At 37.3% G+C, this 19855-nt stretch overlaps 1 protein-coding gene across 1 annotated transcript in view; it reads left to right on the plus strand.

Annotated features, from left to right (window-relative positions):
• The first annotated feature begins 8430 nt into the window (after window positions 1–8430).
• SACS (sacsin molecular chaperone) overlaps window positions 8431–19855 on the plus strand; it is an 80154-nt gene continuing 68729 nt past the window's right edge. The window contains exon 1 of the mRNA XM_023748969.1: window positions 8431–8480. Coding sequence (XP_023604737.1) covers window positions 8461–8480 — 20 coding nt within the window. The 5' untranslated portion in view covers window positions 8431–8460. The remainder of the gene's footprint in view (window positions 8481–19855) is intronic.

Raw genomic sequence — 19855 nt, forward strand, 5'->3', positions numbered from 1 at the left:
ATACTACGTAGCAATATTAGTGACTTACAGCTTTGGCATCAGATATATAAAACTAATATATTGTTACACATCTAGATAACTGGTCCACTATCGATAAAACCATCAAATCCTCCCAAATTCTATTGCATTTTAATCTTTTTTCTTCTCTTCATAGCTGTACATGGCTATTTCTTCCGTGCTACTATTCTATTATTATTACCTTAGATATACTAAGCAATTCTACTTTATTGTATAATTTGACTATGCTGTGATTCTAACACCTTTGATTGCTACTCCTTAGCCTTGCTATTTCAATAGTTGTAATTTAACTAGGGTGAGGGGAACCACCAGGGGACTCCCACATAGGAGAGGGTCGGGTTGGGCTGGGGTCCGCCCCCCCCCCCCCCCCCCCCCATGCACGAATTTCATGCACTGGGCCTCTGGTTGCTTATATAATGGTTATGATTTAAGCCCTGAGTCTCTAGGCTGTTTCTGCTTCAAGTAGGATAACTCAAAAAAATGTTCACTTCTCTGAGTAAGTGAAGCTGGCATGTTTTGTTCCTAGTCCTTAAATGAGGTTATACATAATGCCAAATCTACTATGGGAAAAGTCCAGGTTGCCAAAATAGGATATTTTCACTGGGAAGGTGAAGAGGTCACTGAATGGACACACTTGCTTCTATTAGCCATGGGCAACTGCTTCAGGTTTCAGAACCAAATGAACGATTCCACAGCTGGTAGGATAGCTGGCCAAGGCCCATTCCCTAACAGCATTTACAGAGCATCCATTGTTTGTGCCCATGCTGCATATGAGGTGGACATGAATCCATGTGCGGAGAATATCATGAACACATTTTGTGTCACTGCATGTGTTCAAGAATATCACATGAGCAAAAAGAGTGCCTCCAATATTTGCAAAAACTGTCTATAGTTTACTAAGTCCTTTCTGACATAGTTCAAGTTGGTCATTATGAAGATCTGCAGGTTTCACAGACGAGGAAAGAGAAGTCCCCGTAATTTGGGCTGTAAAAGCCAGTGGGGATTGTGGTTGAGTGACACAGAGGCTGCTGGAGTCCCAAGTGTTCATCTTAATGAGCCCATGCATGCAGCTACACAGTCTTGCTTCCTCTGAGCTCCAGCCTGGGCTGTGGCTTTGGGGGGATCTAGGGACATACGGGGAGAACTGCATTGTCTGGTATCAGGGCAGGAACTCGGGAATAGCTTTCTCCCAGACAGGGGTGCTCGCATGGATCATTGATCCTGTGCTGGGACCTCCCCCATTACAGAGCTGGCTGGCAGCCATATATGAGTTTCCATCAGCATGGCCCACATTGTTGGCTCAGCTCTGGTGATTCCCTGAGGCCTCGCCCCATTCCATTTGAAGCCCCACCCAAGCTGTTTGCAGCTGCTTTTCCATATGAATGGCCTGCCCTAGCTCAGGCTTCAGACTTTCCCAAATTCTCTTAAACAAACAGCAGCTGAAGTCAGTGTGCCAGAAACCTATCGGTAAAAGGCCTCAGACCCAGCACTAGCACCAGCCTGCCTTGCTTCATAGCTGGGCCTTGCCTAGGCACTTCCTAGCTCAATACAAGTAGCAGCCATCTGCATATCTCTCTGTAGCTCCTGCAGGGTGGCGCCAGGCAGTGGCTGACTTTGTACCTCCCAAGAGGCCTCAGAGCCAGTGCACCCAGTGGGCAGCTTCAGACTATACCAGATTACAACTCTTCACATCCATAAGCAACACACTCAAGGGGCAGACTCAGTGAGCACCAAAGCCCCACTGAAGCATGCCCTGCTCCATAGAGGTGTCTCCTGCACAGCAGTTCTTCTATTGTAGACACAGCTGACCCTCACAGACACCTGGCCTGGAGGTCAATACCTCCCAGTGATGCCAACAGCAACGAAGGCTCAACTACAACAAGACCTTGGACACAGCTCACATAGGGATGCATTTAAAGTTCCCAGTTCAGGGGACTGGGGAGACTGAGCTACTGGGCCCTACAGGACAGACACCTAATAAGCAAGGCCACTCTACCAATTTCAGGAGACATAACAGCTCTACCTAATACATAGAAACAAACACAGGGATACAGCCAAATTGCAGAGACAAAGAAACATGTTACAAATGAAAAAAAATGGAAGCAAAAAAACTACTGGGTACAGAGTTCAAAACAATTGTTATACGGTTACTCAATGATCTTAATGAGAGCTTCAAGGGAATTAATGAGAGGCTCAAGGGACTTAGTGAGACTTTCAAGGATCTAAGTGAGAATGTCAAAGACGTGAAAAAGAACCAGTTGGAAATTAAGCATACACTAACTGAAATAAAGAATAACTTACAGGGATTCAACAGTAGAGCAGAGGATTTTGAAAATCAAATCAACAATTTGGAATATGAGGAAGCAAAAAACACCCAATCAGAACAGCAAAAAGAATCCAAAAATATGAAGACAGTGTAAGGAGCCTCTGGGACAGCTTCAAGCATACCAACATCCAAATTATAGGGGTGCCAGAAGAAGAGAGAGAGCAAGATATTGAAAACCTATTTGAAGAAATAATGGCAGAAAACTTCCCCTACCTGGTGAAAGAAATAGACTTATAAGTCCAGGAAATGCAGAGAACCCCAAACAAAAGGAATCCAAAGAGGACCACACCAAGACACATCATAATTAAAATGCCAAGAGCAAAAGACAAAGAGAGAATCTTAAAAGCAGCAAGAGAAAGAAACTCAGTTACCTACAAGGGAATACCCATACGACTGTCAGCTGATTTCTCAACAGAAACTTTGCAGGCCAGAAGGGTGTAGCAAGAAATACTCAAAGTGATGAAAGGCAAGGACCTACAACCAAGATTACTGTACCCAGCAAAGCTATCATTTAGAACTGAAGGTCAGATAAAGAGCTTCACAGACAACAAAAAACTAAAGGAGTTCATCACCACCAAACTAGTATTACATGAAATGTTGAAGGATATTCTTGAAGAGAAGAAAAAGAAGTAGAAGAAGAAGAAAAAGAAGAAGGCAATAAATACATATCTATCAACAATTGAATCTAAAAATCAAAGTAAATGAATAAGAATTTAATGAACAAAATAAACTGATGAATAAAATAGAATCAGAGGCATGGAAACATGGAACAGACTGGTGAATCTCAGAGGGAAGGGGGGTGGGGAGGCGGGAAGAGATTAACCAAAGATCTTATATGCATATATGCATTACCTACGGACACAGACAATAGGGTGGTGAAGGCCTGGGGTAGGGAAGGAACCAGGTGGAGGGGAATATAGGGGGGAAAAGGAGGACATCTGTAATACTCTCAATAAAAATTTTTTTTTAATTTTTCTTTTATTATAATTATTCCACAGTAATTTATTTTTTCCTTACTATTATAAATGGCTGTAATTTTTCTCATAGATAGTTTTTAATATTAATTACATGTTGAAATAATATTATAAACATATTGGGTTTAAAATATTAAAACTAGTTTTATCTGGTCATTTTTACTTTTTCTTTTTTTCAAAATTTTATTAAATTTATTGGAGTGATATCTATATATATAAAAGCCTAAGTGACCAAACGACTGAACAACTGGTCGACTGGTTGCTATGACACACACTGACCACCAGGGGACAGATACTCAATGCACAGGTTTAGGATCCCTCCTGTCTGGATTGGGCCTGTGGAGATTGGGCTGAAACCGGATATCCAACACCCGCCAAGGGCACAGGCCAGGCCAAGGGACCCCACCAGTGCATGAATCCGTGCACTGGGCCTCTAGTTGGTTAATAAAATTATATAGGTTTCAAGGGTACAATTCTATAATATATCATCTATATACTACATTATTTAGAAATACTTATTTTTAAAAAACTCTTGCTGGTATATAGAAATACAACAGGACTTATATTAGTAATCTTGATAAACTCTATTATTAACTCCAAGTGTGAATAGTGACAGTTTTGTTTCCACTTTCCCTCCCCTGCTCCTTGTTCCTCTCTTCCTTTTTTTCCTGTCTTGTACTACCTAGCACCTCCAGTAAAATATTGAATAGAAAAGGAGACAGAGAAGCCCTATCACTATTAAACATGAGGTTTGCCTTTAGGTGTTCTCATTTACTTTTTGTTTACAAAAAGATTTTATTTTATTTCCTTTTGTGCCATTAAAAGACATTAAATTTTATATCTGAAAAATCCAATCAATTTGGTCAGTTGTTATTATCTTTTTTTATACATTGCTGGGTTCAACTTGCTAATGTTTATGAATTAGATTAGCCAGTAATTTTCTTTTTTTATACTGTCCCAATTTGGTTTAGATAATCTGGTTTAGAGATATTATCATGAAGTTATTTGGGGGTAGTTTCTGTTTTTATATTCTCTGGTTGAATTTGTAAGATAGAGTTATTTGTTTATTGAATATTTGGTACAAATCACCAGTAAAGCAGCCTATGCTAATGTTTTCTCTGTGGGGACATTTTAAATATCAGTGATTGCATATATTTATTAGCATTGACATTTCTTGAATTAGTTTTGTTACTTTTTTTTTAGGGATTTATCCATTTAAAACATTTTCAAATCATTACCTTCAAGTTCTTAATCTTTTACCCTTTTAATTTTTGATGCATTCTATTTTTCATTTCCACCATTGGTTTCTTTGTGTGACTTCTTTGCTTTTACTTTGATTAGTCTTGCCACAAGTTTCCCAATTATATTAGACTTTTTAAGGACTAACTTTTGCTTTTGCTGATATTTTCAATTGTATCTTTGTTTTCTATTTCATCAATTCTGCTATCATTTATTTTTCTATTGTTTTTAGGTTTACCCCATTACCTTTTTGAAAATAACTTTTTGAAATGGACACTTAACTTTAAGCCTTTCCTCTTTCTGAATAAAATTATTAAATGCTTGAATGTTCCCATACTTTTACTAATTCCCACTTGAAAAAAATTTTTCAGTTACAGTTGATATTCAATATTATATTAGTTTCAGGTATACAGCATAGTTAGTAATCCCTATTTTTAATTAACTAGACTTAGTGTTTTTTGTGGGCACTGGTAGCCAACCAGAATTTAATAAGATTCCTTTTGTATTCTTTTTAGTATTTAATTTTAGACTTACTATTTATTTGTGGCACATGGTACTGGGTTTCCACTTATGGTGTGGATAGAAAGTTGCCTTTATAATACATTTATTGAAGTAGAGAATCATTTTAAGGAAAAAAAATATTTAGTATTAAATCAAGCAGTTGATACACAAGTAGGCCCCAAATCCCCAGAGTGGTATGTTATATCTCAAATATGATAAAAATCATGGAGGTGATCATTAGTGACTAGTTTGGGAAACTGATGTTTTGGACAACATGCTGGCTTCGCTTGTCCACAGGCATGATCTCATTGACATATACAATTGTTCAGTCACATGGTGTAATTTCTGAACAATCAGAGATGAACATGTACAACATTTCAAAAAGAAATAGTAATTTGGGGAATTCTAAATTGTGAGTTAGATGTTAATTGCAGAAGTGATATAAAATGAAAGATTGGATAATTGGAAAGGAAGAGTTCATGAGTTGTTAGACAAGGACACAGCAATAGGTTGGTTCAACAAGAACAGGTCATGAGGGGAAGCCTTTTTAAGAAAATATATTTTTATTGATTTCAGAGAGGAAGGGAGAAGGAGTGAGAGATAGAAACATCAATGATGAGAGAGAATCATTGATCAGCTGCCTCCTGCATGCCAACACTGGGGATCAAGCCCACAACCTGGTCAATTGAACCATGACCTCTTGGTTCATAGGTCAGTGTTCAACCACTGGGCCACACTGGCTAGGCATGAGGGGAAGCCTTTTGACAAAATTATTAGACTGGCAGCTCAGGGGAGGTCAGTAGAAATACTTCATCTTGGCTTTAGTAATTCATTGAGAAAGTCATCATATCCTGCTAGAAATGATAGAAATAAATGTGCTGTTAATTGTACATTCATAAGGGCTAAGAGTTATTTAGGAAAAACTATTCAAAAATTGTTTTTTATAATGAATGTATCATTGCCCATCTGGAGGATAGTTATAATTTGCAATAGAATTCTATGCTATTCACCTGTTTTATCAAACATGCCATGTGGTATAAAGTTAATTAAGATTTCAGAATATATATTTTAAAAGATATTGACACACTAGAATCAGGGATGGAAACTCATTCGGTGAGGCTGATAAGCATGAACATGCAGTGTTCCACCTTAAATCAATACTTCCATTTCCCTCCAATGTTTCCACAGAGACAGAACATCATGAACAAGTAATTCTAGATTTACCTTGGAGTCTCATAATTTATCATAAACACTCAAAAACACGTGAATTTGTTTTACAATACATTCAAATTTTAAAGTTATATTTAAATGACATTTTAGTTAACAAAACGTTTTTTTATTTAGAAAACATGTTTGAATTAATTCCTATCAGAACTGTTGATGAATTAAGAAATACATACTTGTCTAGAATCACAGAATTCAGGACACTTATCCCAGCTCCCTTGTTTTATAAATGAAGAAATTGATCCTAATCTTATACTTTATTATACACAACCTCTCTTAATCTAAATAAAGTGAAGAGTCCAAGTTTTAAAAGCCATTATCATACAAAAGTCTTCCATCCTCTTGCTAATATAATTATTTAATTTTAACTCTTGATTTTTAATGTTAAATCTACACCTTTAATTCTTGATACAAGGCAATCAAAATTTCATGATATACATTTTATATGAAGTAACAAAAAGTTTTTAGATTGGTTTGTTTCAATGAATATCACTCATGATGCCTAGTAATATTTTTATTATAGCAAGTTACTGGGGAAGTGTTCTCAGGGAAGAGTTTCCAGTGAGTTTTGAGTTACTTTCTTGTGTTTTATTGAACATCCAAGAAGCTATAGAGTTATAAGTATAGTTTATATTGTAATCTCTATATTACTTTTGTTCACAATGAAACATGTACGAAGTCAGGAGCTGGTTCTCCAGTTCCAGTCCATTGAGAGAACTTAAAAACAGTTACTTATCCCCTAGCCAGTTTGGCTCAGTGGATAGAGCGTCGGTCTGCATACCAAAGGATCCCAGGTTCGATTCCAGTCAAGGGCATGTACTTTGGTTGCAGGCTCCTCCCTGGCCCAGGCCCTGATCAGGGCACATGCAGGAGGCAATCAATCGATGTGTTTCTCTCTGTCTTTCCCTCTCTCTTCCACTCTCTCTAAAAATCAATGGGAAAATATCCTGGGGTGAGGATTAACAACAACAACAAAACCCAGTTACTTACCTTCCAAGTTTCTTTAACATATTAGCAATTGTACCTCTCTTGTTCTGTCTCCTTCACAGAACTGTTAAATGTGATAATGTCTAAGAGAGCACCTTGAAAATTATAGAATATATGTAATTATCATATTTGTATGAATGGGTAGAAAATTCAATCTCATGTGTCCCTCTGGTTTATCATTGTAAAAGTTTGACATTTTTTGTAGTTTATTTCTTAAAATGTTAGACTGTTGCATGCACCAAGACACCAATGGTTACTGAGAATATTACTAGGAAATGAAGACTTTCTGATAGACACATTTTTTCTTCTTTTGCTTTCAAACATGAATTACATCATATGTAAAGTTTTAGGTTTGGATTCAAGGGTCTTGTTCATGAAAAAAAAGTCACATGTGTGAAGCACATGCTCCCAGTGGGAAGAAACTAGTGAGAAGAAATGCATAGGGAGTGAGAAAATGAAACTAAATTAAGTAGTATGTTTTTTATTTATAGAGACCACTATTTCTAGTTCCACACGTGCGCTTGTTGGTGTGAGGCGAGGGATAAAAGCCGTGGTTCACACAGCAGTTTATAATTAGAAAGTCACTGGAGCTAAGAACCATGGCTGTCCTCCATAAGGAATGACATTTTCAGTGCATTTACTTCGAGTACGTTCCCTACTCCTTCCTTTACCCTTTCTTGTTTTTTCTTTCAGAAGAGCAGGAGAGATGCTGAGACACAGGAATCACCACAGCAAGAAGAAAGGTGCCTGCCAACAAGGATTTTACATCTGCTGAGATGAGGGTGAGAAACACCAACCCCAAGAACACCTACCTCTTGCCCCACTACCTTCATAAAAGAGATATAGGAGATTCTCACATGAAAACAGCTTGTTTTTGTTTTGAAGAAAAGCCAAAAATCATTAGCTGATCAATACTTTTTACCTTACAAACTTTGTTGGATCAGGAGACATAACCCACGGAGCAACCTCTTTCAGACTGGAGAGTCATACTTTAAGGAACACGACACAAAACACAACAATGTTTTTGAACATCAGATGATGAATGGACCTGAAGGGAAAAACAGACTTTTCTCTGGCTTTGCAGAGCTGAATTTGGAGTACGTGTTTAAAGAAAACACAAACAAAAGACAAACAGAAGAAAGAAAGATACTTTCATGGTTGTCACAGACAAATATTCCAGGAGAAGTGATAATGGAGACCAAGGATAATCGGTAAATGAGTTAATGTTTTAAATTAGAGCCAGTTGCATTGAGATTTTAAGGTTTTGTGGTTTTCCCAAATGAGACGTAAGTAGACTAAAACAAATAAAAGGTTCTAGAGGTGAAAGAGAATCAACTATAGATACTTTAGTTCTAACTGGAATTGCGTAAGTAACATTTCAAGGCTTGGAAATCATTCCTTACATTTGTCCAGGTGCTTTGGATTTTCTGTCTCCTGGGGTGACTGGTGTAATGGACAGTTGACTAGATTACCACACTTTCTCCTTCATCAAATGTATATGTTAATGCCTCTTACTGGACATATGATTATTTGGAAAGTATTAAATAAACAGCTGTGAAGTACTTAGAAATGTATCAAATAAACCGAGAAAAGAGAGAGAGAGCACCCTGCTTTTCCTTTTTAAACTGCAGTGATAAAAGGTCATGCTTGCTCCTTTTCTCCAATTTAGTTGCTATTTTATAAGAACATATTTCTATTTTACAAGCTTGAGGATTTATGTACAAATATAATATACATTTATAGTTACCTCTTAAATTTCTATGTGCTCTTCTCTTTCTCTTAAGCATATGACAAAAGACTTTTTCATTGATTTTGACTGCCATACTTAAGTAGAATGTCCAATAATTGAAATTTTGGTGCCATAGACACCAGGTAAGGCTTCACATCTTGTTATCTAATGATATCAACAGAAAAGATTTTTCTTTCCAAATTTGAAACATTGAAAAAACTCAATAATTGTTCTTCTCTTTACCTTATGAAAAATTTTCATTAGATAGAGGAAGTAAGTGTAACTTTTTCACCAGAACTTGCCTCTTAACAAATCAGAATTAAATATGTGAATGTAAACAGGTATTGATACTACTTAATGTGTTTAATTTTTATTGAAAAATAGAATATTTGATTTTTTTTGTATCTTATAATATTAGGAGTAATATTTAAATATTATTTAAATATGTGAATGTAAACAGGTATTGATACTACTTAATGTGTTTAATTTTTATTGAAAAATAGAATATTTGATTTTTTTTGTATCTTATAATATTAGGAGAAGTATTCTGAGATAACTTTTCTTCCTATTACTGATGCTAAATTGTTTAAACATGACAGAAATATATGTATGTATTATCATACATGTTATTTCACAGTATTTCTTTGGATATTTCTTTTTACCTTCTTATGTGCTCCTATATAGTGCTTTTCCTCATGGTTTTGAAAGTACATATTGTTTTCAAATTAGAGTTAAACTCATTTTCATTGAACTTACCAGTAGTAAATTTTGTTAGAAATAATTTCATTTGTAATTTATTTTAAAGATCAATGATTTATAGAATCATTGATGCTTACAATAGTATAAATTTTCAACAAAAATCAGGATTGAGTTAAAGCATCTAACATGTTGGAAAAAACAACAGATTAGATTGTCTTTGCAATCGCTAAGTGATAAATTCAATTTATAGCTAGTAAAATATACAAATTAACTGAAAGCATCTTTGCAGAGTTTGCCATTACATAGGTTGCGTACCTTAGAATTTCCTCAAAACTTATAATTTACTTAAAGCTAAAATGTCAGTGGCTGGATATAGCAATATTTATGGATACATAGAATAGAGTTCATGGGTTGAAAGTCAAACTATCAACTTAAGATTATTTTTATAAAAATAGAATATTTGATTATTTTTTGTATCTTATAATATTAGGAGAAGTATTCTCCTAATTATAAAAAATTATTTTTATAATTTTATTAAGACCATAACCATGTAAAACTTGATTGCCTGGTCTCCTTGTTCCTGGGAGAAGGTAGTAATTTTTAAAGGCAAAAAGGATCTAATGTGTGCTTCTTATCTCTGGGTGTTCTGTCCTAAGTTCTCAGAGTGTGTGGGGGCTAGTAGAGGTTTGCTCAGAGTCACAGCATGAGCATGCAGGGTCTTCTCAGGGCACTGGCTTTATGTAACTATTTTTGGGGGTGAAAAGCTAGTTTACCTATCTGATAAGCAATATAAAAATGTTGCTAAAATGAAGGCAGATATATTATTAAATATACCATCTGAATATTTAAGGTAAAAGTTGAGACAATCTCTAGTTGAAAGCCACTTTGGGATTGGTTCCCTCTCCACTGCTTTCAGAAAGATTCTGGAACATCAGTATGTGACAGTACAGAGATCACATTCCAGGATATGGAGGGTGAATCAGATTTGGGGAAACTGCCCCTAGGATGCCAAGGAAATAGTCCTAGGTGTGCTAAGGGGCTTGGTATATTTGGGATGGGTCCAAGCTAGTAGCAATATCTAAGGACCTCTTTTATGGGTCTCATTTAATAGATGAGAAAACTTAACTTACTAGTATGTGACTTGCTCAAACTCATATGGTTGGCTAAAGAAATAAATTACTCTGACACTTGTAAATGGTAAGAAAGACTTTATTTAGGACTGTTGCAATAGGTGTCAAGACCATTGCAGTAGGGAAGAGAGAGCAGACTTAATTCCAAATGCAGCAAAGACAGCTGGGAATTTATAGCCAAGAAGCAGAGTAAGGGGAATCAGTAGATGACAAATTAATAAGAGGAGACATCAAAAGTAGATGACTTCTCACAATATTAGAAAATGCAGAAAATAATCAAATATTCCAATTGTCAATAAAAATCAAACACATTAAGTAGTCAATACCTATATGTATTTATATATTTAAATAACAGTCACAAAATTAATTCTGATTTGTTAAAAGGCAAGTTCTATTAAAAAGTTAAACTTCCCCTTTCTAATGAATAAAAATTTTTGAAAGGAAAAGAGAAAAGCAAATAAAGAGTTTTTTCAATGTTTCAAATTTGTTTAATGTTTCAAAGTTACAGGAAGGCCAGGATAATCAGGTGACAAAGGCGAGGGATGAAGAATTTGATTAGATATTGAGGATATCATGCATTGAGGGTGAGGGATCTTGCTAACTTGACTGAGCAGGATTCTTGTTAAAACTGGGTTAGGCAGGTCAAAGATAAAGCCTAAGGACAAGGTCCAGTTGAAAAGAGGGCTCAGAGGAGCCGTCTGCAATTTGGTCAAAGAAAGAGTCTTGGTCATTTCAATCCGTCAGGACAGGACCTGCATCTCCTGTGTTCTTCCAGGGTCTGTCCAATGTGTCTGACTCTACATCTAACCTGGAATTGCAGTGCGGCACTTTCACTTAAAATTCTCCAGACTTTTGTCCTTAAAACCATTCATTCAACTACATGTATTGAGTGTTTATTATGGGGGGATGGAGGGTGTCTTTGGAATACATCAGGGAATGAAACTGACATAGATACTAACTTCTAAAATTTACATTCTAGCAGGGGAAGATAGAAAACAAACAATAAATATAATCAATAATTAAACTATATGGTACCTTATATAGTGAAACAAAATGAATGGTAGGCAAAGAGAATGAGTTGGGAGTCCAATGGGTTATATAGGAACATGTGTCACAAGTTTAAACAGGATGATAAAGATAGACCTCATGGAAATGATGAAATCTGAGCAAACACTTGAAAAACGTAAGTGAATTCATCATAAGCTATTTAAGGGAAGAATGTTCCAGACAGGGAAACAAGTGCAAAGCCCCTAGGTGGGAGCTTCTTGGTAACTTCCAAGAACAAGGAGGAGGATGGCATGCTGGAGTGAAGTGAGTGAGGACCAGGGAAATTGATATGTGGTTGAAGAGGTAGCCAGGCACCAGATCACAGAGAAGGAAATTGGAGCTATTGCAGGGTTTTAAGGAGTGATATGATCTGACTTATGTTTTTTCTTCAGTTAAAATTTTAAAAAATTGGAATATAGTTGGTATATAATATTATATTAGTTATATTAATTTCCAATGTAGTGATTCAATATTTTTATAGTTTACAGTATGATCACCCCACTAATTCTAGTAATCATCTGTTGACATTTTTATTTATTTATAGTTTTTATTGATTTTTTTTAGAGAGAAAGGAAATGATAGATAGATGATAGATAGATAGATGTATATCTAACTAGCTAGCTAGCTATCTCTATATATATCCTTGTGGTGCATGGGATGATATTCCAACCAACTGAGCTACACCAACCAGGGTTGATTTAAAGTTTTAAAGGATCCCCCTAGCTTCCATGTAGAGGTGCAGGGGTAGAAGAGGGAAACCTATTAGGATTATTATCACCATCTAGAAGAGGGTGGCTCTGGCCAGGGTGCTAGTGTGTTACAGGGATTTAGCTTCTGGCTCTGTGTCAGTCTCTCAGTGAGGCTGTGAGAATATCCTTACCATCTAGCAGTATTGGGATATCAAATTCATTTAAAATGAGTATCAACAAAGTGATTATGATGGGTGCTGTGTCATTTTTCAACAATTAATACCTTGATTATCAATCCCAACTGGGTATCCAACAATTCAATTCTGACATTAACTATCCAGAGTTGGCATGGACCCCACAGGTTAAGGGCTCAGTCCTGCAAGAATGCCCCTACTTAAGGTGCTAGTCACAAATAGGATCCTCAGGTACCCAACTACAAACTGAGTATTCCCACGACCCCCTCCTTCAGGTTCAATAATTCACTGGAATGACTCAGAACTCAGAAAACTCTTTACTTACAATGACTATATTATTATAAAGGTTCGACTCAGGAACAAGAAAATGGAAGAGATACATAGGTCAAGATTTGGAGGCAGGAGTCATGTAGAGCTTCTATGCCCTCTCCAGGTTTACTAACTTCCCAGCACCTCGATATGTTCACCAACCTGAAAGCTCCCTTAGCATCATTTCAGAATTTCTCTGTTTCATTACTTAGGCATGTTTGATTAAATTGATAAAACCATTGGTGATTGAACTCAATGTTTAGCCCCTCCCCTCTTTCTGTAGGTCAGGGAGTGGGGCTGAAAGATCTAACCCTCTCCAGCCGTGGGCAAACTACGGCCCGAGGGCCGGATCCGGCCCGTTTGAAATGAATAAAACTAAAAAAAAAAAGACTGTACCCTTTTATGTAATGATGTTTACTTTGAATTTATATTAGTTCACACAAACACTCCATCCATGCTTTTGTTCCGGCCCTCCGGTCCAATTTAAGAACCCATTGTGGCCCTCGAGTCAAAAAGTTTGCCCACCCCTGCACCTCATGGTAGGGCCCTTTGGTAACCAACCTCCATCTTGAGGCTATCTAGGAGCTCTGCCATCAGTTATCTCATTAGCATATAAAGATACTCCCACCATTCAAATTCCAAGAGTTTTAGGAACTCTGTGGCAGGACATGAAGACAGAGATCAAATATATATATTTTACTATACCACATTAGGAGTAGTAAAGATTCAGATAAGAGAGCAGAGTCCAGTCTTCAGACGAACAGGCAGATAAGCTGAGTTCAAGTGTATGAAAAGTAAGCCCAGACAGAGAAGAGCAGGTGGGCAATAGAGAAGGCCAAGAAAATCAGGCAGCCCTGTCCTTCTGTTCCTTCTGTGAGGGACAGGACTAAATTTAGGCTTGGAGCCATGAATCTACTGGTAGCAACCCAGAAATAGAACCAGAATGATAGGCATCCAAAGAAAGAACAAGTGGATTAGAAAGTATTCCACATCTCCTAGGTTTCTGTAGCTCATAAGGTCAGTTAATATTTGCACCCATATCTCCATGGTTCCAAACCTTCACTTGAGAAGACCTAACCCTCATGCTCCTCTCTTCTGCTTAAATTATTCCAAGGCTATTTCTGGGCATCATCAGGGCAGTGACATTTCAGATGGGCTCCGAAATTAATTTGCTCATGTTTTCCCCACTTGAGCCTCTTTGTCAAGGGGACTTATCATGGCTTCTGCAGCTGGTGCCTCTGTCAGATATTATCCTCTCCATCCAACACACCCCTTGAGTCCAAAGCAACTCTGCAACTTGTGGATGGGGTGGTGAGGGAAGATAAATAGCTTCTCCTCAAGTCCATGCTGATATTGTTTTGCAGGATGTGTTATGCCCAGATTTCAAGATCCCCAATAGACCATCAGGGAGCCAGCCAAGTCCGATGCAAAAGCAGAGAGTCCTTTATTATTATTACAGAGCCGGGTCTGGCTCCCAGCCTCTTCCCACGCAACGGCAAGAGGAGAGAGAGATGACGCAACGGCAAGAGGAGAGAGAGATGACCGTGGGAAAAAATGGGGTTTTAATAGGGGGGTGGAGTGAGGGGAGGAGAGATGACCGTGGGCCCTGCCAATTGGCCAGGCGCAAGTTGGCTCTTGTTACACAGGCTATGGCGCGCACGTCCTTTGATTGTCATTGGTCAGTTTAAAGAAATCCTGGGCGTGGCCAGCAGAGGCCTGGGCCTCCAGGAAGAAGGTACCTTCCTGAGCACATGGCTACTGCCCCAACATGGAGGATACGGGGCAAGATGGAGGGCATAGCCCTCGCCCTTTCAGATGGAAGCTGTGCTGCATGGACTTAGTCCTATCCAATATTTCATGAATACTGTGGCTTCACCTTTTGTCCTCATAGGCTCAAAATCTGTCTCATGTTCTGTTCCTTCTATTGTCTTCTCTCTCTCTCCTCATTTCCTTAAATACCTCTGTATGTAAACAAAAGAAACATTCTCAACAAATATTCTCCCAGCTCCTTTAAGAGCAAACAAATTGTGTAATTAAAAGAGTATAAACTTTTGAGTCAGACATACTTGGGTTGAATCTTAGCTTTGCTATTTACCAGTCACATGGACTTGAATAAGTTACTTTTTTTTCATAATATGGGGAAAATCATGCCTATAATTATGTAAGATTAGAGATCATGAATGTAAAACACTTTGTATAATATTGACACAGAATACACACCCCAAAGGAAATCATTGTTATTAGTCCATTCTCCAAAAACTAGCACAAATTCTGGCCATCCTTTGATAACTTCCACTCCCACATCTCAACTATCTGTCATCATGTAATTGTTACAGGAAAGGTGCTACCCACCACTCTCCTAGCTTCATGAGGAGTTGCAAACTGGTCTGTCTTATTCCTGTTGGTTGGTTATGGGGATTTTTCTTCCTGACACTACTGTCCCCTCAATTTGTCCAGTATGCCATGATCTGTTTTGGGGAGAGGCTTATTGAGTGTCTGGCCATATAGGAAATACAAGATGCAGAGAAGGGTCAGGGGAGAATCCTGGTGAATACCACACAGTATCTTTACAAAAAGAATAATCAGAAGTTGACAGGATGACTCCTGGTCATTGGTGGTCTCCACAAGTGGCAGTGAAAAGACCAGCTCAGTTTTCCTGTAGCTCCCTCCCACAGGTTCCTGAGAAAGGGCAAATTCAGCCCATATGTGTGATGCTCAGCTCTTCTGTGGAGTATTAGCAGCCTTGTGTCTGGTATGCAACAGGTGACTCACCATCAGTGCTGTCAGCTTTAGAGGGGCAAGGAGTCCATCTTCAATGTGCAAGGTAAGGCATTTGGTGACATAAGGGGAGGAAAATACTTTGTAGTATTTTTCTGCCTATAAGGCATACTGCTGCTTTTTACAATAGTGAGTTTGATTTACCCTCTCCTTGATGGAGATAGGTGATAATGCCTCATTAAGTGGTCTATCAGCTAGGGTCCCTACAGACATATTTGGTTTGAATCTTAGCTTTGCTATTTATTAGTTATGTGGTTTTGAATAAGTTACTTTCTTTTCATAATACGGGGAAAATCAGCTTAGGATAACCAAAGGGATTATACAAAGGGTAAAAGGAACCATGAGAAATCACTAAGGAACCTGGAGCTAGAAATAGTGGCTTTATTACTTCTCAAGACCCAAGGAACTAGGGCTAGGAGAAATTGCCTGACATTTGATGGAAAAGGGTAATACTATAGAGCAAGACTTCTTGAGAAGGGCCATGGCCTTTGATTGAAGTACATAGTCAGACACTGGTGAGTCTGTGAGATGGGTGTTGGGGGAAGAAATTCTCTGACCTCACTCTCATCCCTTCCTCCCATCCTCTCCTGAGGATTCACTAGGGAAATCTTTCTGTTCTTCTGGCTAGGGATTGACTGATGGCTAAAAGCTCAGTAGTGTTATTAGATTCTTCCCACTTCTGGTGTGTTTTATATATATTTCCTAAAATGTTTCCAAAATCCCATTCATGTAATTTCCTGTTACATAGTCCAAGTCTGAAATTCCAGTTTTTCACCATCTCTTCAAGAGAAAGAGATCTTATAATCAACCTGATTATTTATCTCAGTCCTTACTCACTCCATAAATACTTATTGGATTGTGCCATGAACTGGAGATGTGAAGAAGGGATGCTGAGACCTATTGCCTGTTCTTAAGATGTTCCCAGTCTCCAGAGAGGACACAGCCATGTAAATATATGGTATATGTAATGTGGGAAGACCTGGGATGGATGTACAGAGTATTATGAGAGAATAAGAAAGGAGACATAAACTTAATATGTCATGAACCCATTCCCATTTTTTCTTAAATAGTATTGGTAGAAAAAGAAGGTTTCACAATTGAAGTGACATTTGAGCTGGGCCAACAGAAATGAGTAATGGGCTTAATAGGTAGGAGAAAGCAGATGCTGCAGGAGGAAACAGAATGTGCAAAAATAAGTACAAAGAGATAAATGCATCTGCAGAGCTGGGTATGGGGAAAGGGGACGTCCAGGAAGGCAGGGTAGGGACAAGGCTGGGAAGGTGAGTCTGACTTTGAAGTATTTGGACTTTAACATGTAGGTAACTTGAAGTACTGAATATTGTTATGACAGAGAGAGGTTTAGTCATGCTACATTATATAATAACTCGGTGGCAAATGAAGGATTGATTGGAGAGAAAGGATTTGTGATAGTGAGAACAGTTGGGACCCTGACCTAGAGGTCTTAGTAACAGAGGTTAAGGACCTGACCCAGTATGAACAAGAGGAGGAAATAGTATGGATTCAAACGATCTTTAGCATAGTTGAGCATGATTGAATGTGTTAAGTAGTCAATTTACTGAGAATAACCAACATTTCTTTCTCAAAATATTTGTTTTATATTTATAATACCTGCAGACTGTTTAACAAAAAATGGAAAATATTTAGAAAACAAGAAAGTAACCAAAATTCTTAAAAGACAAACACACAAGTTTAATTACCAATGAAAATAAAAATATTTCCTGAACTATAGTCATTTGCTCTAAATACTATATTTTTCCTTGTATAAGACGCTATTTTTTTCTAAAATCGTTAGACTGAAAATCGAAGGGCATTTTATACATGTAAGTCAGCTGAGGAGGTAGCTGCATGGGTGCGGAGCTGCCCATATACCTTGTCAAACAGGTTTCCTCCAATCACGAGTATACTGTTACTGAGGGTCAGCTGATGCTGTAATTGGAGGTGGAGGTGGAAGAGTGCACAGACGCAGCAGGGACCTAAGCATTCTGAGCCCATAAAGATGTCAAAAAAGAAAAAGATAAATACCGGTAAGCGATTGTCTTACTCTGCAAAATTCAAACTGAATGTAATCAACTATGCAAGAGAGCATGGAAATAGAGCTGCAGAGAGACAATTTGGACCTCCTCCCATTGAATGTATGATCAGACAGTGGAGAAAACAGGAAGAACGACTCCTTAAGATGCCAAAAAAGAAGAAGGCCTTAAGAGGAAAACCAGCAAAATGTTTAAAATATTGATTTCTTAATTTGGGGTTGGAAAAGTGGGGGGGCATCTTATACATGGAAAAATATGGTAGTTTACCAATAGAGGTTTTAAAAAAATATGTTTTGATTTGATTTTAGAGAGAGAGGAAGGGAGAGGGAGAGAGAAACATTGATGTGAGAGAGAAACATCAGTCAGTTGCCTCATGCATGCACCCTGACTAGGATGAAACCCAGAACCTGGGCATGTGCCCTGACGGGGAAATTCACTGGTAATCACGCTCAGCCAACTGAACCACACTGGCCAGGGCTAATTGATGAGTTTTTAATATAGATTACTTACCCATTATATTTATAAAGATTATAGAAATAGTGAACAATCAAATGATTTGTTTAGATTTAGATTTGGGCATATTCTGAAAAAAAAATGTACATTTGAAACTTATGTGCTCTCTCTATTTAAAAATTTTTACCTTGAAGCTTCAGAAATAATTTTTTCCAGTGAGTCAAATGGAGTCCCATCTTTCCTCCTTGTTCTGTGAATTGAGAGAATACAATGAGTTTCTATACATACATAGGAGATCCCACATATGTGATCAGAGTGGTCTCTCATGACACAGCTTTAGAAATATTTTTATAAGCAGTGAGTAAATAGACATATTCTTTTTACCATTTTATAACTAATTAATTCAATGAAATCATATCAGGAGAAAATTTAAAGAAGTTTAGGAAATTAACAAACTATAGGATTTTAACAGATGAAGTTTGTATTGAATTGTAGCACTCATGGAAAATCCAGGGCGTTTTTTTGTGTTTTTTTTTTGTGTTTTTTTTTATGGATTCATTCCCAGTTTTCCATTAAAAGCTTTCTTTACCTATTTCTAACTAACATTTTCTTTGTGTTCCCTCCATTAGAGGTTGCCTGCCAACTAGGATAATTGTTCTGCAAGACAGTAAATGCGTACAACCATTCATAAATCCTTCCATGTGAAGAAGACTGTAGCATGCTTCTCCTTTAATATAAAGCTTTTTAAAAAGTGCTATTTTTCACAAATTCACAGATCTGTAACTTTTGGGCAGGGTTTCTATGATTCATATGTCCAAGTCATTGTGGCATTGGCTCTGTACAGAGACAAAATAATGATCACCCTTTGAACCATTCATTGACAATATCACTTCAAGTTCAGATATTTAGAAATGGGATACATGAATATGTTTTTTTTATTATTTTTAAAATATTTAGTGACTATAAGCAAGAAATATTAAAAATAAATAAGATTCCATTTGCTCATAATTTAAAAATACTTCTGATCAGAAGATGTTAGTTTAATCACATTATGGTCTAAGGATTCAGTCTGAGACACCATTTTGAACTATATAAAAGAGAGTGTGTGTATATATATATATATGTATATATATTAATAAATCTTTATTGTTCAGATTATTACAGATGTTCCTATTTTTCCCCCCATTACTCCCCTCCACCTGGTTCCCACCCCATCCCATGCCTTTACCCTCCCCCACTGTCCTCATCCACAGGTGTAAGATTTTTGTCCAATCTCTTCCCGCACTCCCCACACCCCCTTCCCCCTGAGAATTATCAGTCCACTCCCTTTCTATGCCCCTGATTCTATTATATTCACCAGTTTATTCTGTTCATTAGATTTTTTATTCACTTGATTTTTAGATTCACTTGTTGATAGATATGTATTTGTCACTTTGTTGTTCATAATTTTTATCTTTACCTTTTTCTTCTTCTTCCCCTTCTTAAAGAATACCCTTCAGCATTTCAT

Source organism: Myotis lucifugus, unplaced genomic scaffold (genome assembly GCF_000147115.1).
Source record: "Myotis lucifugus unplaced genomic scaffold, Myoluc2.0 scaffold_7, whole genome shotgun sequence".
NCBI lineage: Eukaryota > Metazoa > Chordata > Mammalia > Chiroptera > Vespertilionidae > Myotis > Myotis lucifugus.